Raw genomic sequence first — 20,027 nt, forward strand, 5'->3', positions numbered from 1 at the left:
GAGATTCTATTTAAGATTGTTATTAAATCATGTAAGAGGGCCGACATCCTTTCATAATCTAATGTCTATTGATGGAATCGAATGTTCATCTTTCAAAGAAGTTGTGCAGAAGAGAGGTCTTCTTAAAAGTGATAATGCCATCTCAGAATGTTTAGAAGATTCAGCTTTCTTCAACATGCCAATTATAGTTCGTAAACTTTTTGCAACGATACTTGTTTATTGTGAGCCTGGTGATGTTAGAAAGCTATGGAATAATCATTATGAAGCATTGTCTGAAGACATTAAGAAAACAAGTGCAGATTCTGAATATCATACATTAGAAACAATAAGAAGTGTGAATTCTTTCTTACAAAGCATGGGAAAAAGTATCAAAGATTATGATTTTCCCCAACTTAAAGAAAATTGCAATCAGTTAAATGGAAAGCAACCAAGAGAAATTGTAGATGAATTTTTTATAAAAGTTCCTCTAGAAGATTATGATGCGACAAATAAGTTGAAGCCCGAGCAATACAATGCAGACAATGAAATTCTAAACCAAGTGAATGATAACCAAAGTGGCATTTTTTTTATTGATGGGCCAGGAGGTACAGGAAAGACATTTTTATATCGTGCACTACTTGCAACAATAAGATCAAAGAATCAAATTGCTCTTGCAACAGCAACCTCAGGGGTAGCAGTAGCAATAATGCCAGGAGGTAGGATAGCTCATTCAAGGTTTAAAATTCCAATCAGTATCGATGATTCAAGTGTTTGCAATTTTTCAAAACAAAGTGCCACAGCTAAGTTAATAAGAAAAGCAAAACTTATCATCTGGGATGAAGCGCCAATGGCAAAACGTCAAGCAATTGAAGCGCTGGATAGGACATTGCAGGATATAACAAACAACTCAGAACCATTTGGAGGAAAGGTTGTCATATTCGGAGGAGATTTTAGGCAAGTACTTCCAGTGGTTCCTCGTGGTACGAGAACAGAAACTGTGGATGCAAGTTTAGTAATGTCATATTTATGGCCAAAAATGAAGAAATTGCAATTGACAACCAATATGAGGGCAATCAGTGATTCTTCTTTCAGTGAATTTCTATTACGTGTTGGTAATGGGGAAGAGCCAACTGAATATGAAGATTTGATTCACATACCAAATGAAATGGTCATAAAATATGACGATGAAAAAAAATCTGAAGATGAGTTGATAAATGCAATATTTCCTACATTACAACAGCATGCATATTCGACAGAATACATTACACAACGAGCAATCTTAGCTACAAAGAACGAAACAGTAGACAAATTAAATGACAAACTTATTGATCTATTTCCAGGAGATAGTGTTACGTATTATAGCTTTGATTCAGCAACTGATGATGCAGAAACTCAATATCCAGAAGAATTCCTCAATTCATTGGCTCCGAAGGGACTTCCACCTCATAAATTAGTTTTGAAGAAGAATTGTCCAATAATGCTTTTAAGGAATTTGAATCCTTCACATGGAGAATGTAATGGAACCCGTAGTTTATCGTCAATTTCAAAAAAATGTTATCCTAGCAGAGATTACTTTTTTTTTTTTTTAATTATTAAAAATTAATATTTTTATTATTGCAAGATTAGAATGTTTCCCAAGCCTAGTATTAATGTTTGTCACATGAAATAATAGAGTTGGCCAAAGTAATGAAATATTTTCCTCCATATTGCAGGAATTTCTTCAAGGGAAAATATCTATCGAGGGGACAAGCCCAACTGAAGGAGAGCCATAGTAGCTATTTGATGGTCTGGGATTGGCTCAACATTTTCCTCCACATGGCAGAAATAGGGGTTATCCATATAGGGATTCCTCTCTATGGTGAATGCAGTCCAGAGGATAATGAATGCAAATCTGCCATGTGAGTGGAAAGAATCCAATCCAGAGGATAGTGAGTGCAAAGAGATCAGTTTAGCTTTATGATGATCCAAGCAAGTAAACCAATGTACAAAAGATGTATTATGTAGACAATGCTTGTGGTAGTATCTTGTTTGCTTCAATTTTGTAAGTCACCTCAACAAATTCATCAGATTCTACCAAAAAAAAACAAATTCATTAGAGCTCTGCAGATGTTCCAACACTAGGATTTCAAATAATAGTGCATCCTCTTTGGTTACTTTATCCATTTTATTTACTGTGTCAGAGAGGGGAAAATTCAAACTAAGCATGTTTAACAACCTGCTTCAAATCATTGAATTCATACAAAAGGGAAGAGGCAACCAATGTAATCACAGAGCTTGAATAGAAACTACCCTCCCAATGAATTCATGCAGAAAGAGTTGACCAAAGTCCCTTGCCCAACTTATCTTCAAACTGCCTCCATCTGATTTCAGTTAGCAATCAAATTATACTAATTTCCATTTTATTCTTCAGTTTCTGCTGATGAGTTTTCCCAGATTGCAGTCTCAAACTCTAAAACACTATTCTGTGGTGCCAACAAGGGTTCCCTCCTCAGGAGGGATGAAAGAGAGCAAATAGGCTTCTGAGATGAGATCCGGCTCTTAATGATTTTTTTGACATTTGTTAATGAGGTCATCCCTTTTTTCTTTTTCTTTTTTTCCTTTTCTTCTTCTTCCTCCAGTAACCACCATTTGCTTCAGTATTTCTCATCTACTCCACCAGCTGCATTGCATAACTTGTACCGGCCACAGGAACATTATTGTCTTCTCCTTGTTTCTAAGACATTCTTTGAGCTCCCCCAACCTGTTGTGCATCCATCATCCATGCCAAGCAACATGTGAGATATGAAGGGCAGTCATTCACCAAGCATGAGATAAATGTGATTAACACGAGGCGGGCATTGTCAATTTTGTGCTGACATTTCATCTAATGTGCTACAAAAAACATTCACAAATTTTATCCTGATGAGATTTTGAAATCCCATGCTGAAGTGAAACAGTAACCAGATGAAAAAGAGATCAATTTCACATAGATTGACGACTGGACTACTAGAGTGGTGACTTCTTTGACGGATTCTTCTAGAAGATTTTTGTTTCAAAGATTTATTTCCTTTTTGTTAGTTTCTAATTTGGAGGAAACCATCCCTTGCCTATATAATGTAATGATGTAATCAACCCTTAGAGGTCTCCAAACGAAATAATGAATGAAAAACATGGTACTGTTCACGTGAACGTAAAAATAAAATAAAATAATTTATATTTTAATCCAGTCTTCTTCTTCTTCATGCTTCGATCTACATCACTCTTGCTCATGGTAATTCACAAAACAGGCCAATGTCATATGGAATGATTGAATTCACAGGCCAAACAAACCTGTCTTCTGGTTACTTATTTTTCATTTAAATCTGATCATAAGATTATTTTTGAGTATTTTGTGCTTTATAACTTTATTCCAGGTTGGATTAAAGTCTATTTAGTACTGTTAGGGTTGTCATTCAACTCCTCAAAATTTCTGGATTTTTTTCCCTTTTTTGAATTCTAAATTTGGTGTTCGCATCAGTTTTCAACCCAGTTTTAAGGAAGCTAAAAACTATCACAGTTCGCATGATTTTAGTATCATCTTCAATTCAGTTACCTCACCAAAGAGGCCAAGGTCTCAAAAATTCGAACAGATTTTGGAAAGTAACGGCCAAATATTGACCATCTGCATGTGGCTAGATTTCTATTTCCCGAGTCATAATAAAGCTAGGAACCTAGAGTTATATATAATATAATCCTATACGTCAATCACTGATGACGTTTCACAATTGCTTTAGAGAACACTACTCTACTATGATCGCTTTTAACTTCTTGGTGTAATTGCATACAATTCTAACCGTGGCTGCCATCAGATTAGGAGAAAAATTTAGCAGTCATCTAGCCAAGTGAGAGGAGAACCAAAATTTAAACTCTAATGTTAGCCCTGATTGCTAATTGCACAACCTTGTAGCAGGTTTTCTGGTGCCTTAACTTTTCTGACCTAACAACAACAACAAACGAACAAAGCCTTATCCCAACTTAATGAGTCGGCTACATGGATCCAAGCAAGGGCAAAGAAAAGGAAAAGTTACAGTGAAAGGAAAACAGATCACAAAAACAGTGACGAAGTAGAACACAGCTAGATGGGGTCCGCGACACGGATCCTATCCCACCAATCCGCTCTATTCAAGGTCATACTTGGAACAAGCCCTAATCTGTGCATGTATTTCGTCATTACTCCTATGGTCATTTTTTACCTGCCCACAGCTCTTTTAGAATCAGATCACTCCTCCTTACTGGTGCACCCGTTGGCCTCCCTTGCACATGGTCACATACCACCTCAAAACGACTTTCTCGAAGCTTATCATGGACTGGGGCAACTCCCAAATCCGCACTAATACGTTCATTCATTATTTTATCCTTCCTAGTTTTCCCACACATCCATCTTAACATCCTCATCTCCACTACACATAGCTTATCTATATGACCAAACAACTTATTAAAACAAAAAAAGTTCTAGGAAATGATCTGACCATACAAAACAGAAGTAATCTTGCTAAAGTTATCTAAACCACAGGTTCAAAAGTTGGATCATAGACTACATAGTCAATCTTAAAATCAACTGGATGTCCATTGCAAAGAAAAAAGGAAGAACACATTAATTCTTATTTTATGAATATATAAATATCTTGGAATTTTAATGCTTCTACACACAAGCATCAAAGTGAGCACAACAGGACCCATCACTAAGCACAAGTGCTATAAAGAGTGCCGCTGATAATGTAATGATTTGCTTAGCAAATTTTCCAGTCAGCAATAGATTGAAACTTGGCAAGAAGGTAAAACCCTGTACTAAATGGTTTGCAGATGTTAAAGGAACCAATGCAAGTATACTGCATCTACTGCATGATAAGCAGTCTCTGTGCACCTAACCATACATCAGACATTGGCACCTCAAAATGAATCAACTCAGTAGACTACAAAATATTCAAGGCCATAAGATAGCAATGAGGGGCCTGAAACTTCCATCCTGGAACATTGTTAATCTTATTTCCAAACAGGGTTATCTAAGGCTCTCTTTGGTATGATTTTTCTTTTTAATTTTTACCTATTTAACAAAAATGATTAATGAAAACCATTTTGTATCAAAACATAAAATTGGTTTGGTAATTACTTGACAAAAATGATTTTTTGTGAGAAATAGTTTCGTCTCTCTATTGCCAAAATGGTTTTTTGAAGAAATGGGTGAAGAGATTCCCTTAGTCCATCTTTCTTATAACTATTTTTCTCCACTTTGGACTGAAAAAGAGGGGGCAAGGGGCTTGGATTTCTAATTACAAAGCAAATGACTACTTTACCCCTCCATATTGGGACTTTATGCACATGTTCATTAAAGTTCAGCGCAAAAATAACTGAAAATCATTTTTCGCCTAAACATATAAATGACTTGATCTCTTTTTGGTTTTTGTATTTTATCAATTTTTTTTTAAATAGAAACAAGCTCCATAAATGATACCAAATGCAGTCAAAACTATTTTTGTGAAAAAAAAAAAAAAAAAAAGATACCAAAGAGGGCCTAAGGCTTGTAGGATAAGTACTGGTTCTTAATGTTTAATAAAGTTTGGGCAAGTTTTTGCAGCAGCTAAACTTGAGCTACAACCACAGGTCTGGTAGCTGAAATCAAACAGATGAATTACAAGTTTTGATTTTCAGTAACGTAAAACGAAATAATGGGCAAAAAGAACACGGAGAAAAATATGGGCGGGAAAAAAAAAACACGATGCCACAAGCCCACAACCCAAGCTACATGAGGTTCACCCACATGGAGCTACATCCCAGTCAAGCTAGCTGTAGAAATCTGAAAATCGGAGTAAAGAAACTACAAAAATGGAGCTTAATGTGTTCCCAGCCAAATCACTCATGAAACCCACCAATCTTCTTTACACAAAACTTGAGCAAAAGGTCAACCATGTTACATAGCAATCCTTTTTTCACTTCATTCTTCTTCAGAACCAAAACAAAATTTTAGTGAGATATCCCAACAGGTTGTTGTGGTTTAGTTGTAAATTTTGTTTCTCTTTACGAATTTCAAGGAGGGAGAGAAAGGGGGGAGGGAGCACCTGAATGTGATTTACAACTCTACAGCAAAGAAAAGGATGACAGGGAAAGAAAAATGTTACAAACATAACAAGCATCTATAGAACCTCTTTATCTCTTGAGGCAGTTAAATTTCACCCCAAACTAGTGATAATCCATCAACTCTGGGAAACACTAGCATATCATCATAAACTCTAGACATGGTATTTTTATCACCAAAGGCAACAGTATTGGCACCGAACAATTAGGCCACAAGTAGTGTCATGTGATTGTGACTCTAGGAACATGGAATTAATTCCATAACTCATATTTCATCACAGAAGACATGCTCCCTTAAATTTCCCTTTGCACATAGGAAATTTCCATTTGCATCAGAACATTAATGCTCCATTTTCTTGAGCATAAATGGAAACAAATAAGGCTTACAATTTCCCAGGAAACGACCCAAAGAAGACTAGCAGAGGACATTTTTTTAAATTTTCAATGTCCATTTTGCTAAAGCAATTTACTAGCTAATTTCAAAATGACAGCTGACCTATTAGAGTCATGCAGTGACCATCTACAGAATCAGAAGCTAGGAGTTAAGCCATGACAATGTCTGTGTTCTCTTATGGGCTTATGGGACTGAAAACCATTAGCTCTTCTATTCCATCTCTCTTAATGAGTTGATGAATGCAGCAACAAATCATTACCCAAGTAAAATATACTATGATTATTTACCAGATGGAACTACATGTAATTGAATAATATGTTAAAACCATTTGCTCAGGCATTCTCTCCAACATTCTACAAATTATAAGCCCACTAGTTTCTCCCATATGGTGAACATGGCACTTGTTAGAAGTTTGGAACCTGAAGTTTCTTTACTCCCTAATAAAAAAAGAATAATAATTTAACTCTCTGCAATACAATTACAAGATTTCTTGTTCAAGTAGAGCTTGTGGTAGTCTGTGGTGGGGAGAGAGAGATTTCAAAAGCACTTAGGTTTTGAAAGTATTAAGTCTCATACCTACGGCCCAAAGCCAGTATCTTGAATGTGTATACTTAGGTGGATACATAGATGCCATAACAGGAATTGCAATGCAAGGAACCATTTGGAACATCGTGGACAATCGAAGATCTTTGAAAGTCCTGCAACCAGCTAACATAGCATATTCAGATGAAAATTATGACTACAATACCTTTCATAACAGAGGTTAACAAACCCAATCAAAAGAAGCAAAAACAAACACATGAGTCCAATCCTCGTACCCATTCTCTCAACCATAAAACTAGAAAGAAGCAAAGTGGAAGCAATCAACAATGCAGTGTCCATATCATCACTAGGAAAGAAGAAAACGGTCAATTCGTCAAGAACTCAGTGAAGTAATTAAAGCATGGAATGGATGATAACAGAATTAGAAGGCCAGCCGGAAGTTGATCCCACATAAGCCGACTGTCATCAGGCTTTAGATGATAATAAACAGACCCAAACGCTATCGTAGCTATTCCTGCGTAGGAGAGTGCCCAACTCCAAGCCTCCCCTCACAAACTATGACCAAACCATTTTGGAAGAATCACCCCAAAAATTTTGAATAAGAGATAGAAGAAGAGGAAAAGCAGAAGATGAGAGTACAAGAAGACATACCTTATGACAAAAGAGCTGAATTGGAGACAGAGGACTAAACCCAAAACATTAATAATCAAAAATGGAAAATTTGTTATGACATTCAAAGTATGGGGACTCCTGCAGAAACCAAAACAAAAACAACAAGGAGATCAGAAGAAGGGAAAAAATTTTGAACAAGAGAAGACAAGTTATAAAAGATAAGGAAAGAGAAAAGTGGTGTTACTGACCAAAGAGGTTATGCATGCTGGAGAAGATATGGTGTTTGAGGGAGTGAGGGATATTGGGAGCAACAGACCCAACACAGTAATGCCCCTCCCCATAGACGTCTTCCCGTGATGGGGAGATGATGTTACACCACCCATACCATTTCATCTTCTATTCTTTTCCCTTTCACCATTCCTTTCCCCATTTCTTTCTTCCTCAAATCTCACCTGCTTTCCCAATTAGAATCCCCCACCCCTCAAAAAAATATTTTTGCTTTCTGCCTTTCTTTCTTGGATTCTTCAGAAACCTGAAAATGGGTCCCAGAATCCTTACATGTGACTGGTTTGAGAGAGAGAGAGGAAATTCAAAATAATCGATTTTTTTCTTGAAATTTTGCAACGCTTGCTTAACCATGTGAAGCCACATGAACTACAAACAGGATGCATGTTCTTCAACCTGCTCATGTTGTTCCTCTTCCTCATTGGTAAGAACAAAATCAACATCAGGTACATAACCTACCCACTTCATCTCTCTGATCAGCTCATCAAGCATCTTATATATCTCTATGCACTTTGGATGAGCCCTGTCACCAACAAGAAATGTATTCATCTTGCTTTTTACCTCAATCCAACTACAACCTGGCTCCTTCTTCAGCCTGTTCTGTCTCATCATCTTCCTTATCTTTGAAACCTCACCCCACATTCCTGCTTCAGCATAAATATTTGACAAGAGAACATAAGCGGCAGAGTCTTCAGGGTCCAGATCCAGAATAGATCTGGCAGCTTGTTCTGCCACTTCTACATTCCTGTGGATCTGGCAAACACTGAGAAGAGTTCTCCATATAACAGCATCAGCTTCAAATGGCATCTCAGACAATAGCTTCAATGCCTCGTCAACCTTTCCTGATCGTCCAATTATATCAACCATGCATGTATAATGCTCTAACTGAGGATCTAACCCATAATCCTGAAGCATCAAATGGAAATAGTGTAACCCTTTCTCAACCAGGCCAACATGCCCACAAGCTCGAAGGACTGCAACAAAGGTTGCATGGTTTGGTTTGACATTCTTGAGTTGCATCTTCTCAAATATCTTCAGGGCCTCTTCTCCCAGACCATGTTGTGCATAGCCAGATATCATAGAATTCCATGAGACAAAGTCCGCTCAGGCATCTTCTCACACATAAGTCAAGAATCTTGCATGTTTCCGCACTTTGAATACATGTCAACAAGAGTGCTGGATATGAAAACATCAGTGTAAATCTTGCTTGATAATCTGAGAATGGATTTGCTTCCCAAGTCCAATGGTGACCAGATTGGCACAACTATCAAGAACAGTTGCATAGGTAAAGTTATCAGGCTGAAAGCCCATTTCTAACATCCGAGAAAAGAATTTCTGGGCTTCCTCACTTTGTTTCTGCAGTGAGTATCCAGAAATAATAGCATTCCATGATATCATTGTTTGATTCTCTATTCTGTCATGTAGCTTCTCTGCCTCTTCCATTGTTCCACATTTAGAGTACATGTCCACAAGAGCACCTCCAACAAATAAATCCAAGCCCAACCCTGACTTGATGATTCTACCATGGATCTCCTTCCCATAGTTCAGGGCTTGCCAACCTGCACATGCCTTTGGTATGCTGCCATAAGTGAATTCATTGGGTTCCAACCTTGAATTGAGCATTGAACTGAAGAGCAACAGTGTTTCCTCTTCACATTCATTCTGCTCATAAGCAGTAATAATTGCATTCCAAGAGATAGCATCTATTCTGTCCATCTGATAAAACACACCACGTGCTTCAACCAGAGATGCGCATTCCCCGTACATGTCCAAGATCGCATTTGCCACACAGATATGAGATTCAAAACCACTCTTAATTGCTAACCCATGAATTTGTACCCCCTCGAAGAAACCTTTGAGTCACTGCACAAGCACTAACAACACCAGATAGACTGATCTCGTCCACACCAACACCAGACCTCTGCATGAGCCAAAATAGTTGTAAAGCTTCAAAGCCTCGATCATTGCGTGCATACCCAACAATAATGGCATTCCAAGACTGCAAATTATGCAGTGGCAACCTATTAAACACCCTTCGAGCGTCCATTAGAAAATCGCATTTCGCATACATGTCCAAAATGGCGGTTCCAACTATGACATAGTATCCAAAATTGTTTTTCAAAGCATGTCCATGCATTTGTGAGCCCAGTCTCAATGAAGGCAGACCCCCACATAACCTAAAAACACTAGCATATGTAGACTGACTAACCCCAATTCCAGCTTTCTGCATCTCCTTAAACAGTTGTGAACCATCAACAAGTTGATCATTTTGAACACAGCCAGCAATTATTGCATTCCAAGAAACCCAATTCCTTACAGGCATTTCAAGGAAAGCTTTATGTGAATCATTCAAGGTCTTACACTTCGCATACATATCTACAAGAGCACTACCTGTTACTACATCACAGTCAAAACCCATCCTGACGATGAGACAATGAATTTGAATGCCGAGCTCACATGCCTCCAAAGCCGAACACAATTTAAGAACAACCGCAAAAGTGGTACGATCCGACACCATTCCCATTACTCTCATCCGTAAGAAGAGATCGATTGCAAGTACCCAGAAATCAAGGTATTCCATGAGATGACATGTCTATCGAGCATCAAGTCAAAATGGACTGTGCAAGGGCCATGGTTCCAGACCCAGCATAGCCGAAGATCATTGCGTTCCAAGAAACTGTGTCTCGTTGACGCATAAGTTCAAATACTTTGGAAGCATATTCTAAATCCGAGCATTTGATGTACACGTAAATCAAACAATTGGAGACAAATACAGTCGGGCCGAAACCAGAGGTGATCATGTAAGCATGGGCTCGTTTCCCTATGTCCAGGGATCTGTGGTCTGCACAATCTTGAAAAATACAGCAAAAGGTTTTCTTCTTCGTGGGTGTGGACTGCTTTGATGATAATGTAGAGAATGTGATGAAGGGAAGGTTGATCTGTCGAAGTGTTAGGCAAGGGCAGAACACCCTGAGTAGAGAAAAGCGATAGATGACATGTGCCATGAGCCTTGAAAGTCATATTGTGAGTGGCTTGCGACCGTTGGAGCCGTTGTAAACTTTCAAATTTCTATCATCTAATTAAGCGATGCTGCAACTTGCGAGGGCGAGCGGCAAACCGGGACTAGGGAGGGCGAAGTTGCAAGTGTTTCCAGTTCCAGCATAGACGTTAGCGTATTCGGGAGTAGACACCATATTTTAGATTTTGTTTCTCAACCCCTGTTCCTCTGTTCCTCTTTCAAACATCATCTCTTTAGGGTACTTTCCCCCAAAAACAGAAAAAGAAAAACATAATTTTGTCTGAGCCCGGGTTCGAACCGGGGACCTCTAGTGTGTGAGACTAGCGTGATAACCAACTACACCACCCAGACGGATATGCGTATAATTTCTAATAACTAATCTTTGTCTATCTATAAAAGAAGAATCCTCCCACCCATACCTTTGACAAGAATATGGAAGTTACACTCTGAGACCAAGTATGAAAAAAGGGAGAGAGTTCCATCCCATGCGGGTGTCTGAGGGTTTTCCTGTACGAATCTTTCAATAAGGAACTATTATAAATATTTCACCATTTCGGATTAATCATGACAAGTTGGGGGAGGGGAGGTTTCGAATCTCATAAACCTCCATGCATTGTTTGTTCTTGTTTTTTAATTATCTTTTGCATCACTTTTAGGATTGTGTTTCTATAGAATATACAAAGATTTTTTGATATGTGGAATTTTTTTAACCTTCTAGTGAAGCCTAAACAAGAACTTGGATTTTTTTTTTTTAAAGCCAGGCTTATGAGGGACAATATTTTTTGTAATAAGGAACTGATCAAATACTATTGTATCTTGTTTCATGTTATTTAGAATTGTTTGTTGTTTGTTTAGATCATATACATTTTTTGCACTTCTAGTTAGAAGGCCTTGCCTTAGTTATAGCTTCTCAACCACCTTGTCTCCTATCGTATCCATATTCTGAAGAAAAGGAAAAAAGAAAGATAAAATAAAATCTTCGTCTTTCTAATTTATAAGATCAAAATCATATGTTGCAGAGGCAGTCACGGAATTGCAGCAGAAGTGAGAATAATAACAATATGAGATGGAGGATTGAGAAGAGAGGTTACAACTTTCGTTATAACTAACATAGTTATAAAAAGATGAGAGAAAGAACCATGTCGATCTTATGTAGGCAACACTAGAGCATCAGACCAATGTGAGGACTCGCGAGAGTATCTTTAGTGCATATGGGGCATGGGGCAACATGATCTTTTCGTGCCTACCTATGTCTAGGCGTAGGCAATACCAGATTGGCAAGGTTTTATTTTCCTAAAAAGATATAAAGTATTGTCTATAATTTTGAACATGTCTCTCCTTTTCTTTTTCTTTTTTTTTTTTTATTCAATGTTAATTTTGATAACTATGTGTTAATTTTCTTACCAGGATGATTGTTCTTGTCGCACTTCTTGCTACTGATCTTCACTGCCTGGTGATGGAAATTGCCATGGGGTAGGTTTCTAATTAGTTTCCATATGTATATGTCGCATAGGTAGGCAACCCAGTCTATGTATTCTCATTTGGAGAGATCAAATAATCTGCTTATGATAGTTTCAGTAATCCAATCCTTTGGTGTTATTCTAAGAAGGGATTTTTTTTTTAAGAAAAAGAAAATATGCTAATTTTTTTATAGAAAGATAGTACTTTATATTGACAATACAGAGAATTCACTAATCGTGATGGGTTACAAATTCGTCATTATGTGACTAAAGGTGAGAGATAGAGAGAGGAGTCGCTAGTGTAACCTCCATCGACAACTCAGAGTTTTTTTTTTTTTTTTAGGGAGAGGGCAGAGGGGAAAAAATAATTTCTACATACATGTTCCTTCTTAAATCCATTTTTATGCTCTTAAATCCTAACCAAGTTGAAGTAGCTAATGCTTTATTTGTTGGTTTCTTTAGGCATTGTTGGTAATTTAGTAGGATGTTTTAGGGATTAAAAAAATATGGAACTACTAAATACTTTAAGATTTAAAGAGTTTGTGATAAAGTTCCTTCAAAAATTAATAAAAGATGGTTCTATATGTATTAATATTTAGTGCATCTATTATACAAGGGTTAAAAATACATAACACATATATAAATAAACTTTTAACATATATGTATACTAGAAATATATGTCAACAAAAAAAATATATATACTATTAATATAAAATGAGAACATATAGATACGACTTAGATGTTTGATTTTGTTGTAAGGCCACGATTTCTTGCCACGTGGTAGTGTTCTTGCTTGAGACCATTTCCATTTCAATGGCTTAATGGCTATACTCCTTAACCGACAAAGACAATTGAACAAATTATGCTTAATCAAACCAATAGAAAGTTTATCGCTCAAGTGGAAGAACTACTCGGCTAACCCCTTCATGAGCAAACAAAATAGACCCCACACTTTGTGTGCAAATATAGAAAAATACTTTCAACTTTTGAGTCATAAGACGTGGATTCCAGCAATAGATAGCTCTCCATGTCACATTCAAATTAAAGGAAAAAGAATCAAAAGGTATTTTGGGGAATAAATCCAAAACCCCCACTTGAATTGCGATGTTTTTCCCTATTAACTTCAAAGTTTAAGCGTGTTAGACGTGTAATAGATTATTATTTTTTGGAGAGAACATCCATGAGATCATAGACTGATTCCTCTCTATCCTATCTGTTGAATATCCAAAGCAATGTTGCTTCAATGCTTTCTAAAACCAATCGGATCAAAGTCGCATATCCCCTTCATGGCTCCATCCATAGATACCATATTAGTAGATAAAAATAATCTATTGTGAGCTAATCTGACAAAGACTGGCAATGAAGGTCTCGGCGTAGTACATTTGTCCTTACTGAGATCCACGGTTGAGAGCAGCTTGAATCCATTTTTACCCAAAAAAATAAGGAAAAATTACTTGATTACCCACTTATGGGTCTTCCTTTACAAAATTACCCACCAAAAGTTTCAGTTAACAAAAATACCAAAAATTAGGTTTTCCTTTACAAAATTACCCACTTAAAAGTTTAAGTTAACAAACATACCCAAAATTGGGTTTGGGTTTACAAAACTACCCACTCAAAGTTTCACTAATAAAAAAATACATGATTATATGTGGAAGATGAAGACTCACTATTTTGGATAGTTTTGTAAACCCAAACCTGATTTTGAGTAGTTTTGTTAACTGAAACTTTGGGTAGATAGTTTTGTAAACTCAAACTCAATTTTGGTTATTTTTGTTAGCCAAAACTTTTTGTGGGTAATTTTGTAAAGGAAAACCCAAAAGTGGGTAATCATGTAATTTTCCCAAAAAAGAATCGATTTTCAACTTCATTCAAACCCCATGAAGCGGAACCACTTGACCCACCCACTTAGCTCATAGCAGACGATTTTTATCCCATGTCACCGCCCATGCCAAGACCCAGACACTTATTATCTAGGCATTGATGTAAAACAGATACCACATTGGTCATTGCCAATGCCAAGACCAATATGGAGCAACCATTAGGGGAAGAACGAAGGAAGCATGAAGAAGAGGGAAAACCAGAAAATTCATTTCCTTCCTTTGTTCACCAGGAAACACGAAGATCATATCTACAAACTCTTCAAAAATCCACAAAAATCTTCCAGAGAAAACAAAAATTAACAAATGGGATTCCGAAGACAGGAAATTAAAGTATGAAAATTGTTGAATTAAAACTGGGCTTTTAGAGAACAAAACTTAGAAATCAAAATGGAAAATCCAGAACGATGATTTCTCCACCCAAAGTATGAACAAATGCTCAGCCTTTCAGGTTGAGAGCCAAAAACCTAAGGGATTCCCTTGAAGCAGAAACACCCTTTCTTCTTGCTCGTTTCAGGTTGAAAGCTGAAACTCTAGGACTCTAGGGGGCTCCCCTGAAATAGAAACCCCCTTCTCCTTCTTCATTTCAGGTTAATAGCTTTCACAATCTCATTCTCCATTCTCCTTCGTTAAAGGTATTCCCTCCCTCTGTTTCAGGTTTGGAAATGGGATTCTAGAGACGATGGAAGGGCTTCTCTCCGGTTAGAACCAGATCCATTTGAGAAGGGAAAGGGTTTGAATAACAAGCATTGGATTGATAATGTACACGTGTCACTATCACAAAGAAAATTGATAGAGAACTGGAAGGTGAAGAATTGGAGACCAACCAAATCCCCATATCAAACCCCATATCAGTGAGTCCGAATCCTCTATTGCATCTGACAGCTGGAGCTGTTGGGCCTTGCTGCTAACTACCACTTCACCCGCCTACTCAACTCATTGAGCCCGTGATAGAGCTTTGCAACCACCACGGCAGCTGCCATATTGATGCTCACTGCACCCATATTGCGGCGGCCATAGAGGATCTGGGAGCCACCTTAGTGACCAAAAACTTCCCCTACATATTAGACGAAACCTTCCATCCAAATGACATTAGGGAATCTCCCCATGACAACTAGGGGCTCTATGGCAATTTAAATTTAAAATTTAAACTCCTCAATATTTCCCAGTCAAAAAAAATGTGTTACTGTTCTTATAGAATACTTCTATCCAAAAAAAAAAAAATGTTGCATTGTAAAATTAGAAAAAAAAATTATTAAAACACATATAGAATATATATTATGGAAAGTATATCTTATCTTCATATCAGATTACATAAAATACCATTTTACTCATATTTTCATTAGGAAAAAGATTGGTCATGCTGCCGACATATCATAGGCTAACACCCCCTGTGACTAACTCTCTCTTCCCCATTTGAAAATGACCCCTACTCTTCATGTAGGATACCTTTTTCGGCACCCCATTGATGTTGTTCGCTAACTTATCTATCGTCGGCATACCTATCCCTATCCCTGTCCCTGTCCTTTTTCATTATTCATATATTTAAGAATACTATTTTATATAACCACGTAAGCAAGAGCATCAAATAAGTCAACCAAACACGTGTCAACTACTTAAAAATCCATAATTACTAAAAAAATAATCCATCACAGTCGAGTTCAATTGTTCTAATACAGTTCATAAACTTCAAATAAATTGACTTTCACATGCTAATACGGTAATTACTAATTACCTAGTTACCAACCCTTCCTTGGTCCTTAGTCCTTGGTCCTTACACAGTTGACATATTTCTACCAAAAAAAAACCCAGTTAACCTAAAAATTGGATAAAGAGAGAAGGAGGTCCTAAATATGACTACCATTCCCAACATATTATGCTTACTTAATTATCACAAAAGGAATGGACTTTGCAACACAGTGACACACTACCGTCACTAGCTTCGCGGCGAAATATACGATAAAGCCATTATAGGAACATGAAAGATGCCCACCATAGGAGGCATGGACCCATCTTGACTCAACAAGCTCTCGCTTCTCCTCCTACCTTTTCCATAACTTTACTCCTTTAAACCCATAAACGAACCTGAATCGATGTATCTATCAGAATTCAGAAATGAAGGAACCCAGAATCAGATGATATGAACTGAGAAAAATGCCCAAATGTTTTTTTCTTTTTGGTGAAAAAAAAGCCCAAATGTTTCAGCATCAGTTTAAGGAGATGATATCAAAGATCCATCCATGATCCTTAAATGAACCCAGGAGAAGACAAATGAAAATGGAAACAAAAAAATTACGGAATTTAATAAGCGGGCATATGTATAAAACACTGAGTCGAAGATGGATTTAGATCTACAAGCATCAATTATACCCTAAATAAAGAAGTTTGGAACTTGGAATCAACTCCTAAGATTCTGAAAAAGGTAAACATGAAGAAAAACTAAAAAAAGGGTTTGCTACTACTTCACTTATCATCACTTGGCTCCTCTGGTAAGCATTTCCTTGTATCGGATAATCGAGTCAAGCCTCTGCAATTTCAACTGTTGCTTGAACCTGTTGATGAAGTCATCTGCCTTCGCATCTACCTCATCGTCCTCTCCAAAGTGTTGTAATTCATTTGCTCTGCTCTTCCTTTCCTTCACAGTCGACGGTCTACGACGATCGACAATCTCCTCTTCTTCGAAATGACCAAAAGCCGATTTCGAACTCGCCGACTTCTTCATCTTCTGAGGCAGCTTCACCGGAATGTCGCCGGAGGCCGGTTTCGTGTCCGACATCGACCTTTTGACGTGATGGTCGTCAACCTGCTTTTCATCTCCATGTTCTAGGTGGTGATCTAGGGTCTCCTCCTCCTCCTCATGGCCTGGTTGCTCTTGCTCCATCGTTTGATAGGTCAACGGCTCCGCCGGCTGTACGGTGGTTGTGACGGAGGGAAATGGGTTTATCTCTCCGGATCTGTAGCGGTAGAGATTGATGGATTTGAGTCGCTCCAGAACGGAAGGAGCTCGAGTTAACGGGGGTTGTTTCCCTTCCATAGCTTGATTTTTCTGGGTTCCAAAACCTGAAGTGAAGAAGATGGTACCGATCATCAGATTCAAAAGAACGAAAAGCACAGTTGGGGTAAACCAACCATACACAGAAGCCCAGATCGATGGAAGTAAGTCTTCGAGCATGATTTCGCTAGTCTCTACACCACTAAGCTCACTCTGTTGCAGACTTGCAGAGACTCCAAGAGGGTGAAGGTTGTGGTTTGCAGAGGCTGAAGATTTGAGATGAAGGGGGGCTTTTATCTCAACTCTCAACTCACCTTTGTCCAAACCAAATGTTGTAAGGGGCAAAAGGGTCAAATTTTCCGTTGCAAAGATGTAAAAATAATTTAATTTTGATGATCTCGAAAGACACATATGTTGATAAATTGGGACTCTTCATTCAGTCTGGAAGATAATAACAATTGATGACAACTCGGTTTCTTCTTCGCACTTCTTTTAAAGTGTTGGATCATCGTTTGGCCATGTGATGTTCATTTAGATAATTATAATAATTTGAATGATCAGCATTAAGGAGAGGAGTCGAATCCTGATAATAGAAGGACAGACGATAGACAATTGGAAATAAAAAAGAAAAAAATGGTTAGAATTTTTGAGTCAATATGTTTGCACACTACTAGCAATCTTATATTGTTGAATTTGGTGATGGAAGTGTTCCTCACCATGGTGATCAGTGAAGGAGATTAATCTATTTTATATAATCACTTGGTTGTAAATAATATTTCAAAAATTAAAATAGGAACAATGTCAATCATGACCAATTTTGATTCCCGATATTTCAGAGTGGTAGATTTTAGGATTTTGGGAATTTGATCGCTGAATTTTCATATTTGAAGAGTTGATTCTAGGGTTCTTGAAATCAATCGAATTAGAATTTAAATGGACGGATTTGAACTCTAATTTCAATTTTAAAATCTTAGGTTGTAAGATTTTCAGAATTGATTACCTATTTATCAGTCAGAATTTATTAAAAATGTTGGTATTGTTATAAGATTCAAGTTTTTGGCTACTATGGCATTATTTTCTTGTTGTATTCTTATTTTGTAGGGATGGGGCACAAAGAAGATATTCATATATGTGACCTAGAAATAGGTGATGTGTGATTTTTTTTAATGAGAAGACTTGTTTCTTCAACTCATGTTCAAAAACTTATATTTCCATTGTTTAGTAACTTGAGAAAAATTATATTTGAAATGTGGCATGTTTCAGCTTTTATGATATTTTTAATGTATACTTTCAACATCAAGCCAGTTAATTAATATAAAACATTTAAAATGTCATGCAAATTTTGCATAAGAAAAATATAAAAGTTTGGATGAAAATATATAAATAAATAAATAATGTACAAAGAAATAGAGATGATCTTTCAATGAATTGAATATACCAATCGAAAAAATGATAATTTAGCAAATGCAATGATTTAACTTATCTTTCTATTAATATCTTGTTGTTAATTTTTTGATTGTGGGCCTAATTATTATTTTTGGATTATACAATGGGAGATTGAGAAACCAATTATGCTAGTAGTTGTCTTCAATAGGCATGTTATATTATTTTGTCTTGGATTTTTTTTTTTTTTTTTTTTTTTAGTGTTATACATATTAGGGAGTAGGGACTGAGTGTTGAATGTGCATACTTCTTAATTGATTGTGAAACTAATTAATTCAAAAATACATGAATGCATAAGTTAATGTTTTTAATAAATAATAAGTGACTAATATTAATGTGACTGGTTTTGTGGGTGGCTCACCCACTTATATTATATCCATATTAAAATATTTATTAACAATAGAGATTATTATGCGAGTTCCCTCAAGATTAAATTTTGAAGGGTGCTTGATGTATTTATTCACATTTAATATGATATACAAACTTTTCATCAATAAAAAATAATAATATGGTATATATAAACAAAATAAAGTAAGTTATCTATAAATTTTTATTGCATTTAAACAATTAAAAATTTGTCATTAACGCTTAGTTATGACATTTAGATAGTAAATTTAATACAATTTTAGTTCATTGTCTCCCTTTGGGGAATAGGATTCCTCTCCATAGAACCCAATGACCAACCGTGGAATAACTCTCTGGTCCTTAGGCTCTATGAAGAGGAGCTAGATCCCCCCATGGGTGGTTCTCATAATTCATAGTGTCAACAAATTAAGGCAAAAGGTTGATGGGTGACCTGTTCACCTAAGTTTGGTTAGGTGGGTCGGGTTCATTATTTATAAAAAAAAAAAAAAAAAAAAAAAAAAAAAAAAAAAAAACTTACCACATGAAATGATGATGTGTCAATTTCAATTAGTGAATGTCTTGAGATTGGTTTGGAACATGGGATGGACTGAATTACCCAATTCCAATGACATTGCCCCGACCAATTCTGAATGTGGTCATTCCGAATCGGCCGATTCAAAGTTTTTCACATTGTATCTTTGGGTTCTCATATTTTAGGGACCGATAATTCTAAGGTGTGGACCGATTCTAAGGTGTCTAAACTAATTCAGCTGATTCTGACCTATTTGATCCTCAATTCAGATTTTTATAACCTTAGATTATGTGTGGTGCACTCACGCTTCAACTTCACATTCAATCATTTATCCTTTCATATAATGTCAAACTCTTCAATGTATATCCACATTAAGGGTGTCAATTAGTCGATTTTTGTGAGGCCTAATTTGATAATTCTCTCTTATGGTACTCATTGGTTTTGCAATCTTTT

General features: G+C 36.7%; 2 protein-coding genes, 1 non-coding gene and 2 pseudogenes across 3 annotated transcripts; 1 reads left to right on the forward strand and 4 right to left on the reverse strand.

The window, feature by feature from the left end:
* The first annotated feature begins 61 nt into the window (after positions 1-61).
* On the forward strand, positions 62-2,502 carry LOC122060625 (ATP-dependent DNA helicase pfh1-like). Its single transcript, XM_042623756.1, has 2 exons — positions 62-1,493; positions 2,390-2,502. Exons 1-2 carry the CDS (start codon positions 62-64, stop codon positions 2,500-2,502), a joined length of 1,545 nt encoding a protein of 514 aa, XP_042479690.1.
* LOC122060908 lies at positions 2,087-11,130 on the reverse strand (annotated as a pseudogene).
* On the reverse strand, positions 2,869-8,011 carry LOC122060626 (annotated as a pseudogene).
* Positions 11,131-11,199: 69 nt separating the features above from the next.
* TRNAV-CAC lies at positions 11,200-11,273 on the reverse strand. The gene has a single exon. It is a non-coding gene; the product is annotated as a tRNA-Val (tRNA).
* A 5,267-nt stretch (positions 11,274-16,540) lies between these two features.
* Positions 16,541-17,550, reverse strand: LOC122060942 (pathogen-associated molecular patterns-induced protein A70-like). The gene has a single exon (XM_042624056.1). The coding sequence runs from the start codon at positions 17,432-17,434 to the stop codon at positions 16,736-16,738; it is 699 nt and encodes a 232-aa protein (XP_042479990.1). The 5' UTR covers positions 17,435-17,550; the 3' UTR covers positions 16,541-16,735.
* Between the last annotated feature and the right edge of the window lie 2,477 nt (positions 17,551-20,027).

This window comes from Macadamia integrifolia, chromosome 14, assembly GCF_013358625.1.
Source record: "Macadamia integrifolia cultivar HAES 741 chromosome 14, SCU_Mint_v3, whole genome shotgun sequence".
Lineage (NCBI taxonomy): Eukaryota > Viridiplantae > Streptophyta > Magnoliopsida > Proteales > Proteaceae > Macadamia > Macadamia integrifolia.